At 38.4% G+C, this 20,983-nt stretch overlaps 2 protein-coding genes across 12 annotated transcripts in view; one reads left to right on the top strand and one right to left on the bottom strand.

The window, feature by feature from the left end:
• The window catches only part of LOC145436169 (uncharacterized), a 121,339-nt gene that overhangs the window by 15,418 nt on the left and 84,938 nt on the right, over window positions 1-20,983 (top strand). For 6 of the 11 annotated variants that reach the window (XM_080313476.1, XM_080313473.1, XM_080313481.1 and 3 more), the window contains exons 17-36: window positions 1,289-1,342; window positions 1,514-1,597; window positions 1,714-1,767; window positions 3,481-3,534; window positions 3,633-3,686; window positions 3,805-3,858; window positions 8,062-8,115; window positions 9,899-9,952; window positions 10,029-10,082; window positions 10,146-10,199; window positions 10,277-10,330; window positions 10,400-10,453; window positions 10,535-10,588; window positions 10,702-10,755; window positions 14,588-14,650; window positions 14,860-14,913; window positions 15,084-15,167; window positions 16,915-16,977; window positions 17,767-17,817; window positions 18,445-18,507. In XM_080313476.1, coding sequence (XP_080169602.1) covers window positions 1,289-1,342; window positions 1,514-1,597; window positions 1,714-1,767; window positions 3,481-3,534; window positions 3,633-3,686; window positions 3,805-3,858; window positions 8,062-8,115; window positions 9,899-9,952; window positions 10,029-10,082; window positions 10,146-10,199; window positions 10,277-10,330; window positions 10,400-10,453; window positions 10,535-10,588; window positions 10,702-10,755; window positions 14,588-14,650; window positions 14,860-14,913; window positions 15,084-15,167; window positions 16,915-16,977; window positions 17,767-17,817; window positions 18,445-18,507 — 1,164 coding nt within the window. The remainder of the gene's footprint in view (window positions 1-1,288; window positions 1,343-1,513; window positions 1,598-1,713; window positions 1,768-3,480; window positions 3,535-3,632; window positions 3,687-3,804; window positions 3,859-8,061; window positions 8,116-9,898; window positions 9,953-10,028; window positions 10,083-10,145; window positions 10,200-10,276; window positions 10,331-10,399; window positions 10,454-10,534; window positions 10,589-10,701; window positions 10,756-14,587; window positions 14,651-14,859; window positions 14,914-15,083; window positions 15,168-16,914; window positions 16,978-17,766; window positions 17,818-18,444; window positions 18,508-20,983) is intronic. The other 5 variants (XM_080313478.1, XM_080313482.1, XM_080313474.1 and 2 more) reach the window with 4 other exon arrangements.
• The window catches only part of LOC145436173 (uncharacterized), a 297,258-nt gene that overhangs the window by 217,241 nt on the left and 59,034 nt on the right, over window positions 1-20,983 (bottom strand). The window lies entirely within an intron of this gene.

Here is a 20,983-nt window from a genome sequence, read left to right as displayed (position 1 = left end):
AACAGATTTACAGCCATTGCCATGCTTGAACATGAAATGAATGATCGATAATAAATATAACAATAGCACCAGTCTAGCAGTTGCAGATTACAGTTCACAAAGCATAATTTCTCGCCCTTTTCTCCAAGGAGTGAACTTCTGTGGTCTTCATAATTTATGTATACAGTACTAAACACAGTGAGTAGTCTTTCACTTGGTACTATAGTTAGTGGCAGAGCAAGAGTTGGAAATCTTTCCTTATTTCGGTTCCACCACTCCGCTGCACCTGCAGGGGATCTTTTCTTCACTGGTTCTACCACATATTGATATTCTTCTGGCAGTGCACCTGGATCCTTCAGCACATCATTAACAAATAGCTGAAGAGAATTTGCAAAACGACTCACATTGTTCACGTCTGCTACTGCTCCACCCATCCCCTTGGGCCTTGACCATAATCAGCATTTCAGCAATCAATTGATCAATATTTGACGCTCTTTTATCAGCATTGGCCCATGTCATCATGGAATCAAAGATTAACGTATGCATTGTTGGCTATGCTCCGCTTTTGCTTGATTTCATTGCAATCTAGTCTCGCATATTCCCCATCATGGTGGCCGCTCAGGCCTCAGTCAGATGACTTCATATATGATTACTGGTATTTTTAGCTTTGTTGCCTTGGCTTGTGAGCTTCTTACACAGGCACCACCAGCACTAACTACAGAAAATTGTTTCGACGCGACGCTTTTCTCCATCATCACGAGGGTCAGTCCAGCATGAATGAAGTTCTCATTTCTTTAATCGATGGAAATCTTCTGCAGACAACTATCCATCCAGCTCCTCTCTGTCTTCGGTATTTGATCACTGCAGGGGGATTCCCACGAAGTCACTGGGGCATAACGGTGAAAGTATATTTCTCACATAGTCGTACTGGCCTGCATGCACTATGCACTTATGCAGCTAGGCCATTTATTTTTATAAATTACCGACATGCAGTGGAGACCTCACATCTTCTCTGATTCCCTACCACCTTGTTGTGACGTCACGAAAATGGCCGATATTTTTTTACCTCCAATGGCCGATACCGATATTTCTTTCCAAGTGTGATATCGACTCGATATTATCGGCGAGCCGATAATCGGTCGGGCTCTACTGAATACTATTCGATTGGAGCATATCACATCATTGTTCTCTTCGTCTGATTGTAGGAGAGCTGATGGACTAAAATCGCGAGGTTAAATGTAGAGTCAATGCAATCGACCTCCTGGCGCGAATTTTAGGATGCATATATGATGCTTGTAATATAATTCAGAATTTCGACTTCTCAATGACACTGTGACAAGTCTGAAAGGGGATTATAAAATAGGTAAGTCAAATGATAGGCTGTAATTGCAAAATACTGAATGATACTACATACGCAGTACATAATGGATAATATACTATCAAATCCTAATTATGTCAATAATTGTTAATAAATATATTTTACATGAGCATACTCTCAGGTTTGACACTGTTTAAATGTAATTTACCGTTCTAGAGGAAGAAAGACTGAATGGCATCGTGATCGAGTTGACATCTCTTAATGATACCGTAATGGACAATCAAAAGGATTATCAAATATGTGAGTAATCACAAATTGACACATGAGACACGAATATTGATTTGCTCGATAACGAATACAACAAAGAAATACTACTCTCGAGGAATGTACAATACCATATATTACTTCTTGTTTAGCCGCAAATGATTTGAAAACCGAAATACGAAGGATTGAAAAGGCTTATACGCAAGGTAAGCCAAACAAAAGCTCGCTTTATGCCGTATAATAGTACACTTATTACTTTTTATAAAGCGAGCGGTATCGGTGATTTACATGACCGTGGTAATCACTGCTTTTTAGAATATAAATCAATACCTTCAATAGTATCTTGCGAATATGTATAATTTCTGCCTTTGTTATCCAATGTTACGAAAGCACAAAAAGCGTAGTTGGGGCGTAGTGTTAGCTGCAGAATCGGCACCCCGCATGCACGGCATTCGAATTATTTCGTGCATTTTCAGAGAAGCAATCAAAATGCAGTCGAGTTACTTATTCATGGATTTATGTATCGGCAGTTTCAGAGACTCCAGACTGCAATGCCAGTGTAGCGAATCTTCAGAGATAATATAAAATTAGTGAGACGTATTTTTATAATTTATATGTATATTAAATTATTATTATTAGGGAAAGTATCATGTTAACGCGAAACAATAACTTCATATTGTTAATTTATTCGCTAAAAGGTTTTCGACTGACCCTCATCAGTATAGAAAGTCAGTGATAGGGTATTTGAACAAGCCATTTGTGGTACAGAACTTCAGAATAACGCGAAACAATAACTTCATATTGCTAATTTATTCGCTAAAAGCTAAAAGTCGCTAAAAGGTCAGTCGAAAAGCTTTTAGAGAATAAATTAACAATATGAAGTTATTGTTTCGCGTTATTCTGAAGTTCTGTACCACAAATGGCTTGTTCAAAGTATTATGTGTTTGCAACCTAAGCCATTACATAATCATATATTTTCAGGTTATACTGTGTCAGCAATGATACATTTGACTAAGAGCTAAGCTTTTCAGCTGACACTCATCAGGGGATAACGTTAGCAATATTGCGGGCATTCAAATAATTATGTTTAACTTAGTCTTCTATCGGCAAATATTTACTGGAAAATCATACGTGTGCGGCTAATTATCACGAGGACATGCTCTCTATATTGGCTAAGGGTCGCAATTTATTGCATTTGTCTGTTCTTGAGTCCACCTTCATAACTATGAGTAAACCTAGTCAATGCCAACAGAAGGAATTTGTGTATCATTTGAAAATCGCGTATTAACTTGCTTTGTTTTGCCATCTCCGTGCCTGTGCTAAAGTTCTCTCGTTTTCCAAACTTTATATCTACTCTTGGTGACGTCATAATCAGTGATACATATTGTTGTTGAGCATAGTTATTCGAATGATCGCATTATTGCTGACGGTATCCTCTGACCAGTGTCAGCCGAAAAGCTTCGGAAATAAATATGAATATACTATTCAAATGTGTCACGATGTTCTGTACTCCAAAGCGTCTTTTTGCGTCAGCAAGTCAGTGACGTGCGGTTAGGTTCATGGTTATTGTTGCACTGAGCCCTTTGGGAAAATTTACAAACACCTAAACCTAAAAGTTCATCTGATATAGTGGGGGAATTTTTACATACCAAATCACAAATATATGCCATGTTACAAGCGGTTACAAGTGCCGTATTGCAACGTGATAAGCTGATACATTTTTAATATATCTGGAATATGATATGCATTCTTCCAACTTACTACAGATAATCCCAACCATTAATAACATAATATTTCAGAATCAAGTCTTAAATTAAAATGTGATTATCATGGCCACTGCCCGTATACACCTGTGATGAATATATATTATGAATATTACTTCCGAAGACATGATGTTAACTGAGTATTTTATCACTTAGCTGACGGTGATTTGAAAATCAAGATCGACGATCTTGAAAAGAGTTTCGAGCAACGTAAGATGTTTATAATCTTGTTATGTCAAAAAAAAACATTTTAATACCGGATAATTAGAAATTTATTAATACTAATCTAATCTATCTTACAATTCCAGGGACGCTAAATTTCAGTCGAATCGCCACGGAGCTTAGACATAAATATGAGATTTGTAAGTGCAACATTACAGTGTCTGATATGCGATCAGAAAGCAGTAATACTGTGGACATGCAATATTTGTTTTCTATGATAAATATCACTTCCTCCCTGTAATATTTTTTCTCGTTTAGGTAGTAAGGAATTGAATTCTAAAGTACGAGCTATCGGTGACACCATCAAGGAAGGTAAGATGAACTTGTTTTTTTTTTCTCGGGATCATTGAACCGATATACAAAGCAATTTTGAATCAATGAATATAAGGATATATCAGTATCACAACTACTCAATCGGAATCCAATAACTCAGTTATAATAGCTGGACCCTGATATACTTCCATAACAAAAAAATGCCTACACAGTGTATATTATACACCAATGCCTCGATATCATTTTCCGAACATCAAACTGCGATAGATAAAGAATAACCAGTATATAGTATATATTGTAGTATTGTATCAATACTCCGCCGAAAAAACTGTTCAAAATTTGAAGATTGTATCCGCCAGTAATATCGGTTCGAAAATTCATCGACATCATAAGTCCATATACTCTGCTATACAGTTCCATATAGGGTTACATTTAAAGCAAATAGTGTTTAAAACAGGGGTCACCAACAAGCGGCGCGCGGACCGTTTTGATATGCTGAAACATGGCCTACTAAAAACACGGCCTTACAGTCTGCCTATTGACCTGAAAATTAAGAGGCCAGTTGTCAAAAAGTGTAAATGTCACGGTTATACCTACGCTGATGGTAAGTAGCGCGCAAGTCAAAATCACAGTGGATTCTGACTAGGATTTATTGTGTTAAGATGATGGAGTATCGTTTTAACAAGGAAATAATTATTTTAGTCCCAAAAGAGCTGTCAGTCAGGTGGACAATCCACGGATATTACTGCAAAAACTCGTGCGGATGAATACAGTTGTAGTTGTTGTTAAAGTCAAGAGTAGACATTTGTAGTTGTTCGGGTTGAGCTGTCTGGTGCTGGTCGTCGCATTGCACTTGTTTCTTTCGCTATCTAGGGTATATTCACGAGCTGAGGGTCAGTATTATCATTTGATAGTTTAGTTAGCAATCAGGTTACGGTTCCCCGATAATGCCAGCGGTTCAAGTTGACGCGAATAACGTCGTGTTCGAACGGCTCCATTGTAGTATGATAATCTGCTTGCTCGCTAACATAGTCTTGGATATGGTAGTCTATTTTGACGAATTGTATAGCTGGTAGCGTTGGTTCTAAGACATATATAATGACGAAGGCATGATCATTTAACTGCTTCTATAGAATTTCATTAATTGTTGCAAGGCTTGGATAGGGTGCTGTACCTGAATACTATTTTGCTTCAGTGATGTATAATTTGTTAATATTCATTTTCTAGTGTAGTTAATAGGCGATGGTTCTTGAGTGTCGCGTGGTTCGGTGTACTTCTGGATATACTACTGCCAAATCTGCCAAAGACTCAAGCAGGCGATCAGCATGTTGTATACTATGAGCTATGTTTGGAAGGCTTTCCGAAAATCAAGAATGCCATAAAAATTGACAGTCAATTGAGGGTGCAGATGCAATACAATGGGATACCTGTGCCTTTACCAACATGGTTCTGCACAAGCAGAAATACTCTGCTCAAAAGGAAATGCGAGCTACTAAACTTCCCAAGCTACTTGGATAGTCTAACTGATCCGGATCCCGAAGTAGATATTTTAGAGGAGCTGCATAATCCAAGATACCACAAGGCTGGCAATACTCTGGCATCCTCTGGCAATATGATCCGGTACTGCTTGCTTTTGCGTTCTATTCCTTGCCAAGCGTACAAGACACGTTTGGAAACGTTCCATATGCCATCTTTGAGCTGTTTACGAACAAGACTAAAGGGACTATTGATTTTTCAAAGGCCATGGAAATTTCTGAGGATGTTATCATGATGGTGGATGAAAAATGAAATGTATCTGCAAAAAGTCTGCAATATCATGGTGGCAAATATTATGGTGCTGATGAAGATGGAAATCTTTACAAAGGCGTCATATTGATTATGTTCAAGGGACTTGAAAATCACTTCCGTTAGTCCTACAAATTTTACCAGAAACACAATTTTAAGGTACCTGGTTAGCGAAAAAGCTGTCTGATTGCATCACGAAAATCTTGGATCTAGGATTTAATATGAGAGGTATTGTTTCTGACAACCACAGTACCAACGTTCGTGCTTTCAATATACTGTCGTCGCAGTTTGGTTCAAACTCCGAGTTGTTCATCAATCATCCAAGTTGCAAGACAAAAATCTATCTATTTTATGAGAACGTTCATTTGGTGAAGAACATTCGCAACAATCTACTGAATGCTGGGAGATTTTCCTTCCATCATTCTATATTAAAGGTGGCGATATATCCATAATTAGCCCTGCTGGTTATATTGCATGGCAATTGGAGTGTAATTTGCGAATGGCTCCAAAGCTAACAAAGAAAGCACTACATCCTGGCCACAACAAGCAGAACGTCAACCTGGCACTGGCTATCGTTGATGAAAAAACCATAGCAGCTTGCTCCAAATACTTCCAGATAAGGCGGATACCTCAAAGTCATATATATGTGACGGTGGAGTGTTGTGAACAGCAAGCAGAGGTCTTGGTAATGCTGTCATTCTGCGGACTGCACCGAGTGTAGCTCATCCCGCACGACTGATGAAGCCGAAGAGGAATATGATGAATATTTCAGTGTGGTGGATAGGGGACGGTTGACTGTACCTGCCGTTGAAGTGGCCCATTTTGTATTTGATTCCTTCGCAGTTCTAGTTTCGGCTAAAACTGTTCCTCTGCGCCGTGCAGCATTACGTGTGTTGAAAGTTGTGTTAGGTAAATCCTGAATTGGTTGCAATGCACACAGTGAAAATTGTACAAATGTCGCGTTCAAGAAAATTGTGAACATTTTTTACAATAATCAGCAAAAATTTGCAAATTCCTCACTCAGGGAAGACTCAGTTCGCCAATTTAAAGCGAGGCAAAGGCAAAAGAAGTTATAGTCCTGTAAGGCTGTGATATTTGTTTTCTAAGGCTCTAACTCAAAGAGTTTCTGCACCTATTTTTCTTTGATTATGCAAATTTCGTTCCTAATTTTTTCGTTATATATTGCTGCAATAGACTATTTTTGACATACATTCTGCACCGGTGTATTAGTAGAGTACCAGAGACAGGTAGCATTATAAAAATACCGCATTTCTGACCAATTGAGTGCACAGCTGGTAAGGGTTGGTAAGTAGACTTTAGGCCTCTTAATTTTCAGGTCAATAGGCAGACTGTAAGGCCGTGTTTTTAGTAGGCCATGGCTGAAATTGATTTCAGTTGAGAAATGTTGTTATGGTTCAAAATAAGCTATTCTTTTGTGCCCAACAACACTTTTCCTTATTGGCTCATACGGCTTCGGTGATGGTAATAGCATTACATGGAGCAAGAATTAGCTGATATGAATGGGGATATTGCCTTGACGTGTAACGTCCCAGACACTTCGAAACCGAGATGGTTAGAAAACTACTTGGGTCTTACACGCAAGATCAAGCTTTACGAGAATATGGCTTTCAGCTAGGACCGTGTCTAACTAACCTCAATATCGACTCCTTAGTCGTTGAAAGGTGTTGATAGGGGCCCAACTCATAGTTCCAGATAGAATGAAATTGATGATCATAATGTTTTCGTTTTATGTGTATTTATTTATTGAATTATTATGTTTTGTGGCAACTATGACTGCCGCCCATGTTTGAGAGTATAAAGTTGTCCTTACGTAAAGTTTTAAAACGTTGATGTTCGACTGTGTGGTCTATTTCATCTCAATACTGAATTCATGCGGCCCGCAGCCTCCATGAAATTCGAAATGTTACCCGCGAACCATTTGGAATTGCCTACCCCTTGTTTAATACCTGTTTTAAAAAATACCTTCATAAAAAAGACTGTTTCATCATAAGCGAATATGTAGTATGAGCGTACATACGATTTGCGTCCAATATCGTCGTCGTTTACGTTGTGGAGAAACTGGAACTCTCGAATTCGTAGTCGGTTCAACACTTCTGCACATAGATAGACACGTAATATGGCTGTTATGACGATGATGAGCGCTGATCGTAAAACTGCTGCATAACGATGTAGTTCCAGGTTAAAGATATTTTGAACTGTTTATGTCAGTGGTCGGAAACCTTTTTCGTCAATGAGCCATTTTTACTCCTTATTTCGAATTATCAATGACGATAGACTGTTACGCTACATGTTTTAAGCAAGGGCCATGATTTAAACATATGCGTTATAAATTGATTTTGTTTTAAATGCAACCCTAGCTCCATCTAATTATCGATAATATATTTTGCGAGAACTTGTACCCAAATCTTCGAAACTACCTAACTTACGTATTTCCAGAATTCCAACAATTCAACGATACAGTAATGAGTCTTGAACGATATTATAACGCAGGTGAGTAGCTAAGTATTTCCTATTATAAATAGAGCTAGGATATATTCATATTTTGTTTAGAATGATCACAATTACACGTATCTCGAAAATATAACCAGTAACTGACCAAAGTAGCCTACTTAGTAACTGCAGGCTTTGGTCAGAGATTGATTCGGTCCCGAAATTTGGGGTTCTACCATAACGTAACTCACTATACGTATAGTCCCCAGGTCGTGTTCATAATCTCAGTAGGCTACGTCTAGGATCAGTACATCACCAAGGCTTCGGCTAATATCAGTAACATCCTCTATTGCTGCTGATTTCTTGTATGGTCCAGTCATGAGTCACGGTGAATCCCACTTACGCACTTGGTATTTTACTAATCAATTCGGGGCAGGTTTAGACGGAAACTTGATGCCAAATGCAATTCAAAGCCAAGTGGCTTGACGGTTATGTTAATCATATGCATTTGCCGGTATTCCGACAGGCGATCAATACCACTGTTACTAGTCATTTACGCTTATAGGTGGCTTTTACTGACGAATAAAGAAGGTAATTCAGCCTATTTACTTGTTCTGAGTACTGAAGTAGTCTCTGCTCACTTGCAATACATATTAAAGTGAATGAGTATTGAACTAGTCTACTTCCGCTTCTACTAAACGGTTTTGGATGCGAAAATACTTACTACCCGTTTGATTTTGTAAAGTACAACGTTGTTTTCGTCGGATTTACATCTTATTGACAAGTAAAAAAGTATTCGGAATACCAAAAAAAACACTTTTTTCATTGTCATCATAATCATTTTGTGCATGTCACGATGATTCATCCTGAAATCTCGAGGCTAGTCACCTCCGACTGACCTGTGAAAGTGTGGAGCGCCAAGACAAAACTGACGCTACATACTTTAGCACTTTTCCTATCTCTCAGCTCCCAATTTGACTGGAAGTATAGTCTTGATACATAGTCGTAATCGATACTTCTCGCTCTAATCGTATCGAATTCAACGGTAATACTGTATTTCTAGTTCATATTCGAGCTGATTACTTTGATGCCCTCATGCTGGCCACCCAATAACAATTGGTGTCTTGAAAGATTGATTAAAAGTGCTTGACCTCTCCGAAGCAAGGTTATGCATGAGAGGAAATGTTATCGTAATAGTAATTCCGAAACTAATAAAATATTTGTGCCATTATATTGTCCATAACATTATCGCAAAGTGTATTTTGAGACTACTGATGTCATAAAACATATTACATGGTGATGATCTCCAAGGCTGTGTAAGGCAGAGATGAGCGGATTTGAAATTTCTATGTCCTAATCCAATCCAAATCCGAACCTTCAAATCCAAATCCATATCCTAATCCATACCTTTTTCATATTCAAGTCCATGTCCAATCCTAATCCGATTCCAACTGGAAATTCAGAAAAAAAAACTAAGTTATGCAATGGAGGGATTCGAAAATTTTCTTTCTCAACCAACGATTCACTTGATTCAAGATAACCTAGTAACCATAAGTACGTTAATAACTGATCTGAATGAAGTTTGTCGCCATTCGCCACACGACATTTCAATCTCCCAGAAAATAGGTAAATCCAATCCAAATCCTAATCCGTCCTGCAAAAAATGTCTAATCCAAATCCAATCCAAATCCGACAAAATTTCACAAATCCTGTTTTTTCAAAACCTAATCCTAATCCATGCTCATCTCTGGTGTAAGGTCGAGTTGGCTAGCTTTGATCCATACCTAACAATCGGTCGGTATGTATCAGACTTAACCAACAATTTGTTAATTTTCCATTGAAGCGTACACTGAGTTAAACGACAAGATACGCATGTTGGAAGTCAGCGATTTGCAAAGTGAGTCAATGATGTGTTCGATGTTTCTATCAATCAAAGAATACAATACTGTAACAGCGATATCGTTATACTTCAGAACTGCAATTGCTCAACGTATCTATGAATAACCTTGAAACGGATTTTAGGAATTGTGAGTCATAAAAAAACTAATACTACATTTGATAAGTCACAATAGTGGAATTTTCTTACTCAGCGACTAGGAATTTGACTGGCAAGTTAAGAAGGATTGAAAGTACGGCACTGCAACGTAAGCACGTTATGTCATATCCCATATGCATTGTTCTGCGACTCGTGAGTTGTTAATTGTCCTTCCAACTTTATTAGAATCACAGCAACACAATATATCGCTGGAGAGTGTTAAACGGATTCAGCGGGAGTGTGAGTAATATAGGCTGACTAATATCAGAGAAGTACATGGGTATATATTTTATCTGCATGCATTTTTAGCCAGTGACAAATTGAAGCGCACGATGGAAATGCTGACTAGCAGTAGTGAACAGCGTAAGTAGCGAGTGGTCTCGGTTTCAAATTAACACCATCTCCAAAAGGAGAAAACTTATCGAAAATATTATATTTACCTAGATATCGGACACCTCAATCGCACGTTGGAGAACCTCAAACAGACCTGTAGTAATTGTAAGTAATCAAAACCATTTACCGAAGAATGCTAACACATTTGGTCTTCTGATGGATAATGCATACTTCATCGATTTCTATGGAGACCGAAATCTACTTTTTTTCTCGTTAAGCATATGCTGAATTAAAGACCGAAGTACGACAGATACAGGACTCCAACGATCAACGTAAGCTGAATATATAATCCGTGGCGTAACTAGAGTGACATAAATTGCGATTGAAATGATGCGGCATAGTTGCAAAGTCATTCATCCCTGCCAAACATAAATTACACAAAACCTCAAACTATACCTCCCAATCTTTCCACACTACGCCTGTGCCTTCGTATCATTTTGACCTGGACCACATGACGAGGCTAGTACTTCGTTAATGACCACATCTCTATACCAGTGATAAGCAGACTGTGATATTTTTCGGTCCAAGTCCGATCCTGAAAATTTTCAATTCTGTCCTACTCCATCATCCTGATCCAAAAATATTTAAAAAATCTAAACTCCCATAGTATAACTGAAAAAAAAAGAAGAACAAGTTACCGAGAATAATTAGGCTCTCTGAAATATAACTCTGGTCTGTGACAAGATGTATAATTCCAATGTTTGCCCACACTCGAAACTACAGTGGGCCTACATGACACAACAATTTTCATTTCACATTTTAGCAACACGAGTGTAAATGACTAAACTAGCAAGATGGCTATCAATACCTTAGTCATCACATCATGAGCAATGAGCATGTACATCAGGATTGATCATAATATGATTTTTAATAAATTTGACTGGCTAGTTGATAACATTGTTAGGTCGATTCAGTGAAAAAACGCTGCACATCAAATTCGATGTAATTCCAGCCTGTAGTCAAGCGAAGGTATTACAACTGGAGAATTTTCAATATGCTAAAAAGTATACACATTTTTTTCAAATTAAACTGCCTGCCCGTCCCCGTAACTATGTAGTTTTATAAGAAAATAGTGCATTATAAATTTGATTCAATTCCAACCAATGGAAGCGTGACAAACATGGTAGCCTATATACTGTGGGAAATTTTTTCTTCAATAATTATAGAGCTACAACACTATTTTGAAGAGCTTCTTGGAGGTACAGAACTTTAATATACAATTGAATAGTATATTAATATTGAAAAAAAAACGAATATTTTAGGCAGACACTCGTCAGGGGTAATCGTCAGTAACTAGTAGAGAATTGAAAAGAACATTGTATATCAACAGTCGTATCACAAAATATGTCAACCGACAATATCCGGGTTCGTTGCAATATGAATATACTATTCAACACTATTTTTCTCACTTCAATGATTTCACCTACGCCGGTTGTAATTCAACCAGTAGCATCTTTAGCCAGTAAATTTAAAAAAAGAAGTCATTCTATCCAACCCTAATGTAGGGGAGATACCGTTGGATCACTGGGACGGAAAATACTTGAAAAATTCTCCATGAAAATTCCATGATTACACTCCGTGAATTTGTCTACAATTACATGTTGAATGAATCTTTCCCCACATGCAAAAAAATTCGACCTGCGTGTGTTATGGGGTCTGTGACGAATGATTTACGTTTTACGGGGTGTAAAGTAAATTTGGATCGACATTTGCATTTTTCTAGATCACCTTTCAAACTAACATACCCGCCATAATTTTTGATGTGAAATATAGGGCTTGTATCAGGGTATATAATGGCACATATTTTTTGAACCAATACCATCCTCGAGTGGACTATTTTCAAGTCAATTACAATATTTCAGGGGTGGGGGACTTATGGTACCATAGCCAAATCAAGCAAAATAAATGGACCAACTAATCACTTAACAACAGAAACTCACCTATACATATATATAGGCAGTAAATCATAGTTACCTGTGGTGTTTTATCGCCATTACGAGGTATTTGAAAGTCAAAATGTCGATTTGCGAGTAATATGCATATGGCATCAATTTTGTAAGTTTAGGCGTAAATCAAAACATGATTTTATGCCAACATTTGAGTTGATATAATCTATTTTATTCTTGAAGGCCGCGACGAAGCATTCTTCCTTGGCTTGCTGTAGCTTAGCTTATAGTACACAACAAAACAAGTTAACAAATTTGAGTTTCTGAGCGTATGTCTCACAGGTCTCATGGTCGTGTTCCTTTGGACCCACCGGGTGGTGACCGATGACACGTTCGAGCAACAAATTTTAAACGTTCATAAATAGTTTTTGAAAAGGCGGATATTAATGTAAATGCCCGCAATAGGTAAAGATTGTATCGAAGTGTTGAGGCAGCAAAAGATCTGCTATTCTCGGCTGAAGATTTGAGCGCCAGAGATCATGTTGCAATTTTTGATCCATCGGTACCACATCTCGCCTATACCTATACAAGACAAATAACTAATCTAACGATGCCTGCTAACTGCAATTCCATCTTTATCTGATTCTAACATCAAATACTTCCTTAGACGCGCGTTTTAACAGTACTTGATAAGACGTAATGTGCTGTTAACAAATTTACATTGCTATAGTTGAAGAAATTCGAGAGTGCCAACGTGCCAAACTCTCCGGTGCCAACCAGCATGAAAATATGCCAAAACTCCGTAATTTGGTTTCTAAATGCGTCAATAGGCACCATTGATAACAATTCATCTCTCCAGCCAACGCTCACTTCTGGTTGCGAAATCAGCGTGCCCGAGTCCGGATTTTGGCATGCTCAGAGTCCAAGTCCAACCTTTTTTTTCAAAATCACAATCCGGTCCGATCCAGATCGAACATTTTTTTTAAAAATCACAATCCAGTGCAATCCGGATCCACTGAAAATAACCCATAATCCGGGTCCTGTCCAATCCAAGTCCAATCCAATGCTCATCTCTGCTGTATTATAGCAACTGCCACCAAAGTGCGCTTGTACGACCGAAACTTAGGAAACTACATAATGACGTCAGATGGGCCCCACGCGTCCAAATGGAACAATGACGTCACGCCCCTGTTGAGTATTTGCGCTCTTCCTGTATATGAACATTAGGGTTGTCCATAATTTGAAAAATGATGCGTATCCATGTCCCATTCTATGTATAGGTTATTGATGAAGAAAAAACGTCATTGTGCATGCAATAAGCTCACAGGTCACAGAACTCGAATCATTGTGTTCAGCCCTAATGGTTACCAGCACTCGTTTTGCAGTCTCGCCAGGCGCGAAGATTTCTTCAAACTCAACAATGAAATTCGTCATTAATATTAGTAGTTGCACATATTATAATCAAATATATCTCCTTCTCAGTCCATGTGATCAGAATCACGGATATAGAACTGATGGAGGGGATGTCTTCGAAAATTTAGAACAAGTTATAAGTATTTATGCATCTTCGGGTAGGCCAATTCGTATTAGACAATCATTGCATGCTGATATTTCTTCGCCTGCCATTAGGATTTTAGGTATGGTTGAAACATAGTGGAATCGCCGAAACGTAAACCAACCAGCAACAAATTTCTTTCGTGTGGACGCACACGAATCAAAGCTGCTCTCTCATCAGGGGGCGTATCATTTTCTTATGTGGTTCGCATGTGTTCTGTGGGGCTCAGATTGCACAAGCGACTTCTATATTAAAACAGAAAAATCCGATTGCTTAGAATCGCACGCAGCGTGTAGAAAATTTCCAGAATAATTGAAATATCTCAAAAATGCAGGAGTTGAATCGAAAATTGAATTTGCATGTTAATGGCCGCCAACACATACCAACTGAATTGCCTGTCGACAGATCCTAACGGGTATGACAAATGCAAATGTGAAATTCACATTGTGAATGTATACAGAGATGGTCGAGTACTATCCCATCAAGTGCCGCAAATTCTACTCTCATTGAGCATCTTTTTTCTAAATTATTGCAAAACATTCCACCAACATTTTATTTATTTCCACGGTTTACTAACGAATGTCAATTGTACAAACCTGAGAAATGAAATTATGTATCCATGATAGCAGTATTCATGCATAAAGTTGATCTCAATATTTTTAGACGAGGCGAAACTGGATGAAGTCGAAGGCAATATCACTGATCTAAATGACAGGCTCAGAATGCGTAAGATGATCCTATACCAATAGATATGTTATGCAAGACTGAATGCATTGAAGCATTCGTCCCCCTCCCATCGCCCCTCGTTATTTTCGACCCCTGCTTATCAGAGCGCCGTCTGGGAGGCTACATCGCCCACGTTGTGAAGCACTGTTTTCAATTAAACAGTTTACATGATGTAAACAACTGTTTTTATACCATCTCTTTCAATTTAGAAAACAGTACTTTCAACAATAAACTGGTCGATCTCGAAGAAACGGATCGAAATCGTGAGTCGGGAAATAGTAATAATCCATATTCAATTCTATTTCATTATTACCAATTAAAGTAACATGGATTTGAAATGTTAGTGCTACATGTATAAATTTCACATACGAAACGATTGTTTGATGCTTAAAAAGTGAATTCATAGTATTATTTCAATGTTAACGCATCACAGGCGGAACTCGTTGTATTTCAGGCGATTTGAAACTGGAAGAGGTCGACGGCAATATCACTCGTCTGGAAGAAATTCTCTACACGTGTAAGATGTTAAGCCACTTGAAAACATTTCAGTGCATGACGTCTGAAGTAGACCAAGTATCATCAGCTTTCCCTTGCGGTCGCACGGTCGCCAACAAATCCACACGAGACATCAGTCTTGCTGTACCAGGGGTGGGCAAACTACAGCCCTCGGGCTGCATGCAGCCCGCAACACCGTTCTGTGCGGCCCGCGAGAGTCTAAAGAAACTGATTAAAAAATATTGATGAAATGCGAATTTAAAATCGAATTATTGCAGGGACTGGATTAAACTTTTTCTTACTATATTTCAACATGAAAATTCTAAGGCAGTAGTTCTCAAACTGGGGGGGGGGGGCGTGAAGGCATCTGAAGGGGGCGCGAAGCTGAGCTCAACTGAAAATTTTTCGCGCTATGCGCGATTGCAACCCAATTCATAATTGTTGCTTTGTATTTAGTCGGAATTTCATATGTAAAAATCTCTTATCGACAGTCGTAACCTTCCATGTCATTTAATTATCCGTTAGGTTTGCTAGCATCCTGTTTGCGTCTTGTGATATGGAGATAAGGGGGCACACAATCTTTCACCATGATATTGAGGGGCAAGTCTTAAAAAGTTTGACAACCACTGTTCTAAGGTAAACACTTCCTGTATTATTTTTATGTTTAATTTCTGGCGCGACAACCCGATATCAAGGCCCACGCAGTTTGAAAGGCTTCAACTGCTAAACATCATAGAAATCCTAATTGAGATTGACATATTTCGGATCACGAGTGTGATGTCAGATTGACCACTCCAGTTTGAATTATTTCAGTGGTGTTCCTATTAAAAACGATTCGTGGGTGTCATAGGTTAATTCGTTCACTGTATGCGTAGAATTAGGGTATTTATATTTTGTCTACACACAGTAAAAGCGTGTTTGAAGCTAACATGGTTATGATGCTGTCAGTATTGTGTGTCCTGGAACTGAACCAAAAGTGGAATTAGTAAATCTATGAACATATCGCTGCTCACAGATTTAAATTTCAATCCTGTTCTAAGATCAGGACAACTGACCTTCGTCTCTATGGTTTTGACAAATCGATTATTGAGGTCGACCAGCCAATTAAACCTCGCCACTGTTCCTGACTCGTGTACGATATCATCGAAGCAATGTCTGGTATGTTTTAAATAAGCATATATATATTGCTTTTTGGATTATAATAATTATAGTAGTGCGGCCCGCGAACGGATTCAGATGTTGAATGCGGCCCGCGAGCTCAAAAGTTTTCCCACCCCTGCGCTATACCATTAACCGGCAGTCCATAGTGTCGCGAGATAGCGCAGGGGTATAATCCACGGCTGAAACACCAATGGGTTTCGGGTTCGAGTCCGACCGAGGTCGACTTCAGAATAACTATACCTAAGTGTAGGAGGTTTATCTAGGCTCCTCCTACCCACATCATCCGCGTAAGCGGTCTCTTACAAAACGCCTAGAAGTGGCCGGTGATATAAGTCGACGGTGACGGAATTAAAAATGAAGACTATCGGTCTGGTGTAAATGATCATAGTAGTCGATAAACAGCATGAATACCACAAAAACAAATAAACCGACAGTCCATTGGAGCCCAGGGAACGACGCAGAATGAGTTCATGTCCAAGAAGAGGAGCACGCATCACAAGATATTCTTTTTAGGGCTGCATGTAAAACAAACAGTGATCCTTCCCACCTGAATGATGTTTACAAGGTAAAGGTATTTACGTATAGGGCTGGTTTCGTTTTTTTTTCAGACAAGTCTAAACTGCAGGAGGTCGAGGGCGATATTACTACCATTGAAGAAACGCTCAACAAGCGTAAGACATTTCGCTACTTGAAATGGCTTTTCTACATGACTGATTGTATCTGAGATTGCGCCACTGATATATTCGATGGCATGCAAAACAAAGAGGTTGCTTCCCGATGGCAGTATATATGAGTAATTATTATGCACACTATTATCATGAATATACGTGTCACGTCTATCGCGCCCATATGTACTCACGTGCTGCCACAGCGATGCTTACAAACCGACATGAGACACCAATCCCTTCATACGACAAACTGAAATTGACATAACTTCTTACCTAGGTAGCTATGGCAGTTTGAGTTTCAGTCTAAGAAAAGCAATATTTCGTCGTTACCTTCACAATTATAAACTGATGAATATTTAACTACCATTCATCATCATTCATCATATCTTTTTACGCCTTCAATCTAGTTGGCGACAAATTTCCTTCACAACCTTGTGTCACGACTGCGGCATTACATAAATACCTCACTTTTTCGTTCCTTGTCACCCAACTAATTTATTGTGTCCACCATCGCTACGGACTGCAATCGCAGGATTCGTGATATTTAGTAAAAGGTTTCAGGAAAGAAAGAGAACAAATCATAGTCTATTTTACCGAAGATACACAACGGCTCCAAGTATCACTTTAATACCCAATCGTAAAAATAATTGTTCAAATGTAAAGCTATCATGACGCTGCGTGCTGTTATATAATGACAAAATTCACCCATGTTAAGTTTAATATTCAATCGATATATTTCAATAGAAAAGCGCCTCAATTGTATTAATGTAATTTTGGAATCAATGTTTTCAGAGAATGCGACTATGAGGAAAGTTGAAATGCTGCACTCATCCGTTGCAAAACGTAAGTAATTAATTTTTTTATTTGACTTTAATTTTATTAACGCAAGGTTGGAATATATGTCTCTATAGAATACCTCCATTAGAAACGTAAAGACGGAAGTCAAAATGTTACACTCGATCGTTACAAACCGTAATTTATGTACTTGTAACATCATATAAATGTTATTGCATTGTATAAAATAGGGGTGTTAGAATCCAATTAGGTCGCGGACTGGATTTCAAACCATTCAATGGCTTTCGGGCCGGACCAGTTTTTGTTGTTTGAGGTATTTATGGTGTTTGTCGACTCCTATGGATATTTAGACCAGGCCATTTTATTTATTTTTGCTCCGTAGCTGCAGAACGATAGTACGACCCACTTCTAGGCTTCTTACAAAAAATCGCTTACACGGATGACATGGCAAAGGAGTAGTGGGCTGGAATAGAATGCTTCATTGGCAAGCCCATTCATTATAATACAGCTATAGAGACGCTATTCTAGCAACACCTTTATATCCCCCGAAAAACGTATTAGGCAAAAATGCGATTTTTGGCGCAATGAATGCAGTTGTAAACCGCTAGAACAGTATGTCAGAGGACGATGTTAGTTGGTTAGTGTTTCGATGTGACTAAATTCTCCATTGTTCAGAAAACGGCATGATGGACGAAATAAAGGGACACGCCATGATCATGAATTCAACTATCATTTCGCGTAAGTTTTTCTTTTACTGATCAAATATTTCGGAGGAGGCAGAGAGCTCAGGATTTTGTTTTTAATCGATTCCCCCAATAATTGGATGGATGTGATGATAAGAAGGTTTGTAATAGTAATGCAATGATAACATAATTATTGTTGTACAGCTTCATTGGCGTATAGAACTTCAATATACAATTTATTAGCATATTCATATTGAAATGAACCCGAATATTTCGGGCTGACACTCGTCAGGGGTAATCGTCAGCAACTAGTAGAGAATTCACAAGAACATTGAATAACAACATTCGTATCACAAAATATGACGTCAACCGCATGAAATGTCGAATATGAGAGCGTTCAATGTACTATTTTTAAATGATACACTCACTCTTTTTGTTGACACAGCCTTGGCTGGTGTATTTTGATAAAAGTCGACTCCAAGGCACACAAATGAAAGTGTGAACGACCCCTTCCGACGACGTGAAATCTGGTTTCTCGATATTTTTCGCACAGACGGCATTATACAATATGTGTTTGCCAATTGCAGAATTTATGGCCTTAAATTGATCCGCATCAATCTTGAGCGGATGATTCAGGGGTGAGCTTTTCGCCGAGCGTATTGCATGTGTTCTTATAAATCTAAGGACATGCTGGTTTATGCGTTCCTGCAAACTCTTTAAAGTTCTTCCCACGTAGCCACAATCACAGTAGCACTTAAATTCGTAAACTACATTGCTTTGGGGAAGTGCATGGAGGACGTCTTTACGTGTTGCAGGGAACAGTTGCGTTGTCGTGAAAATAAAGTTGGTCTTCACTGTGTCGTAACACTTACTGACCACTGAAATCAATTGCTTTTCAAAGCAGGTGGAAATAGGGCCTATCCACGGTAGATGGATGTAAGTAAACATCCTTGGTTGTTTTGTGTGCCTTGTAGTCGACTTTTATCAAAATACACCAGATAAGGCTGTATCAACAAAAAGAGTTCGTGTACCATTTGAAAATCATACATTGAATGATCTCGTATGCGGAATTTCATGCTGGTGACGTAATATTTTGTGATACGATTGTTAATATACGATGTTCTTTTGAATTCTCTACTAGTTGCTGACGATTACCCCTGACGAGTGTCAGCGGAAAATATTCGGGTACATATCAATAAGAATATACCATTCATATACTGTTGTGGGGGCGCGAAGCCATCTAAGAAGGTTAATGTGTCATGAACTTGGAATTCGTTTTATCTGTGCTGAAACTTCCAAGTTTCGACAATGGCAATAATCCTAAGCATATTCTAATGTCAAATGTCACATTTGCGACGTACCATCCACGATGCTATATTTTGACTGATACCGACCGGAAAATGTCTCTGAATGAAGTGTAACTGGTGAATGCGTGTGGCTATGCAAGTGCTTTTTGATATTCCTTATGGTCTGGTACGTTTGATCTAAGCCCAAATGAAGTAATACAAGGGATTAGGCATTAAAATTACTAAAATATCTATTAGCTTCGTGCCACCATTGCACATAATTATGATTAACAAAACAGTCAATTATAATTTTTTTTTCGTGATTCGCGTGATTTATTTACAGCTTGTAATTATTTTCTGTGTCTGAATTCCATACTTGAGAAGTGTTTCAGCAGTTATTACACTAGAGGTCGCCAACTCAAAATGGATCGCTGGTCACTTTTCAAAATCCGTAGAGGTCGCGAGCCGCATTGCATCAATATCGAGATAAAATAGGTAACGCAGTTTAGCAACAACGTTTTGATAACTCTACGTCAGTACAACGCTGTGCTCTCTAACATGAGCGACTGGCATAGTTACCGCAAAGAAATAAGATTTTACTGAAGAAATACAAACACAGCAAAAGAATCATATTCATCAGTTTTATTCTATTTTGAGCTATCAGCAACGCACGATACCTAACAACATTGTTCAGCAACTAAAACAGGGATGATCGAGCTTTTTACTATTCACGTCCGCATTTCGATTACTCATGTAGCCTACGGCTCATTCGAGTGCATAGTCGTAGTGGACTGATCGGAGGCCAAATACCAATGTTATACTGTCCAGTATCCATGTCCATTTCTGGTGAGCTCCAGATTAATCTATTGACTCATATCGGTTCACTATGCGCAGCAAAATTGTGAGTAGTCATGTTACGTTATGTCTTCGAAAATTTAGGACAAGTTATAAATAATGATTCATCATGTGGGCGTAGCGCGAAGAAAATATCAAGATAAATTAGAATCCCTCAAACCTTCAGCACCATTCAGGACTTTGTCAACTCTTACTGGTGGATTTATTATCCTATAAGAATCTGACAAGTTCCAAGCACAAACGGCTGATTCAGCCCATCCTCACAACATTCAAGACTTAAATTATATACTACGACAAGAGTCTTTTGAGATAAAAAAAAAAAAATTAGTGTGATTGTTCAACTCTATATTTGTATTCAATGACGGTACATCCTTTCTGGAATTCGTACGC

Source organism: Botryllus schlosseri, chromosome 3 (assembly GCF_051294905.1).
Source record: "Botryllus schlosseri isolate E-star chromosome 3, Bs_hap1, whole genome shotgun sequence".
NCBI lineage: Eukaryota > Metazoa > Chordata > Ascidiacea > Stolidobranchia > Styelidae > Botryllus > Botryllus schlosseri.
Note: the sequence above shows the minus strand (reverse complement) of the source record. Positions and strands in the feature narration are given on the sequence as shown.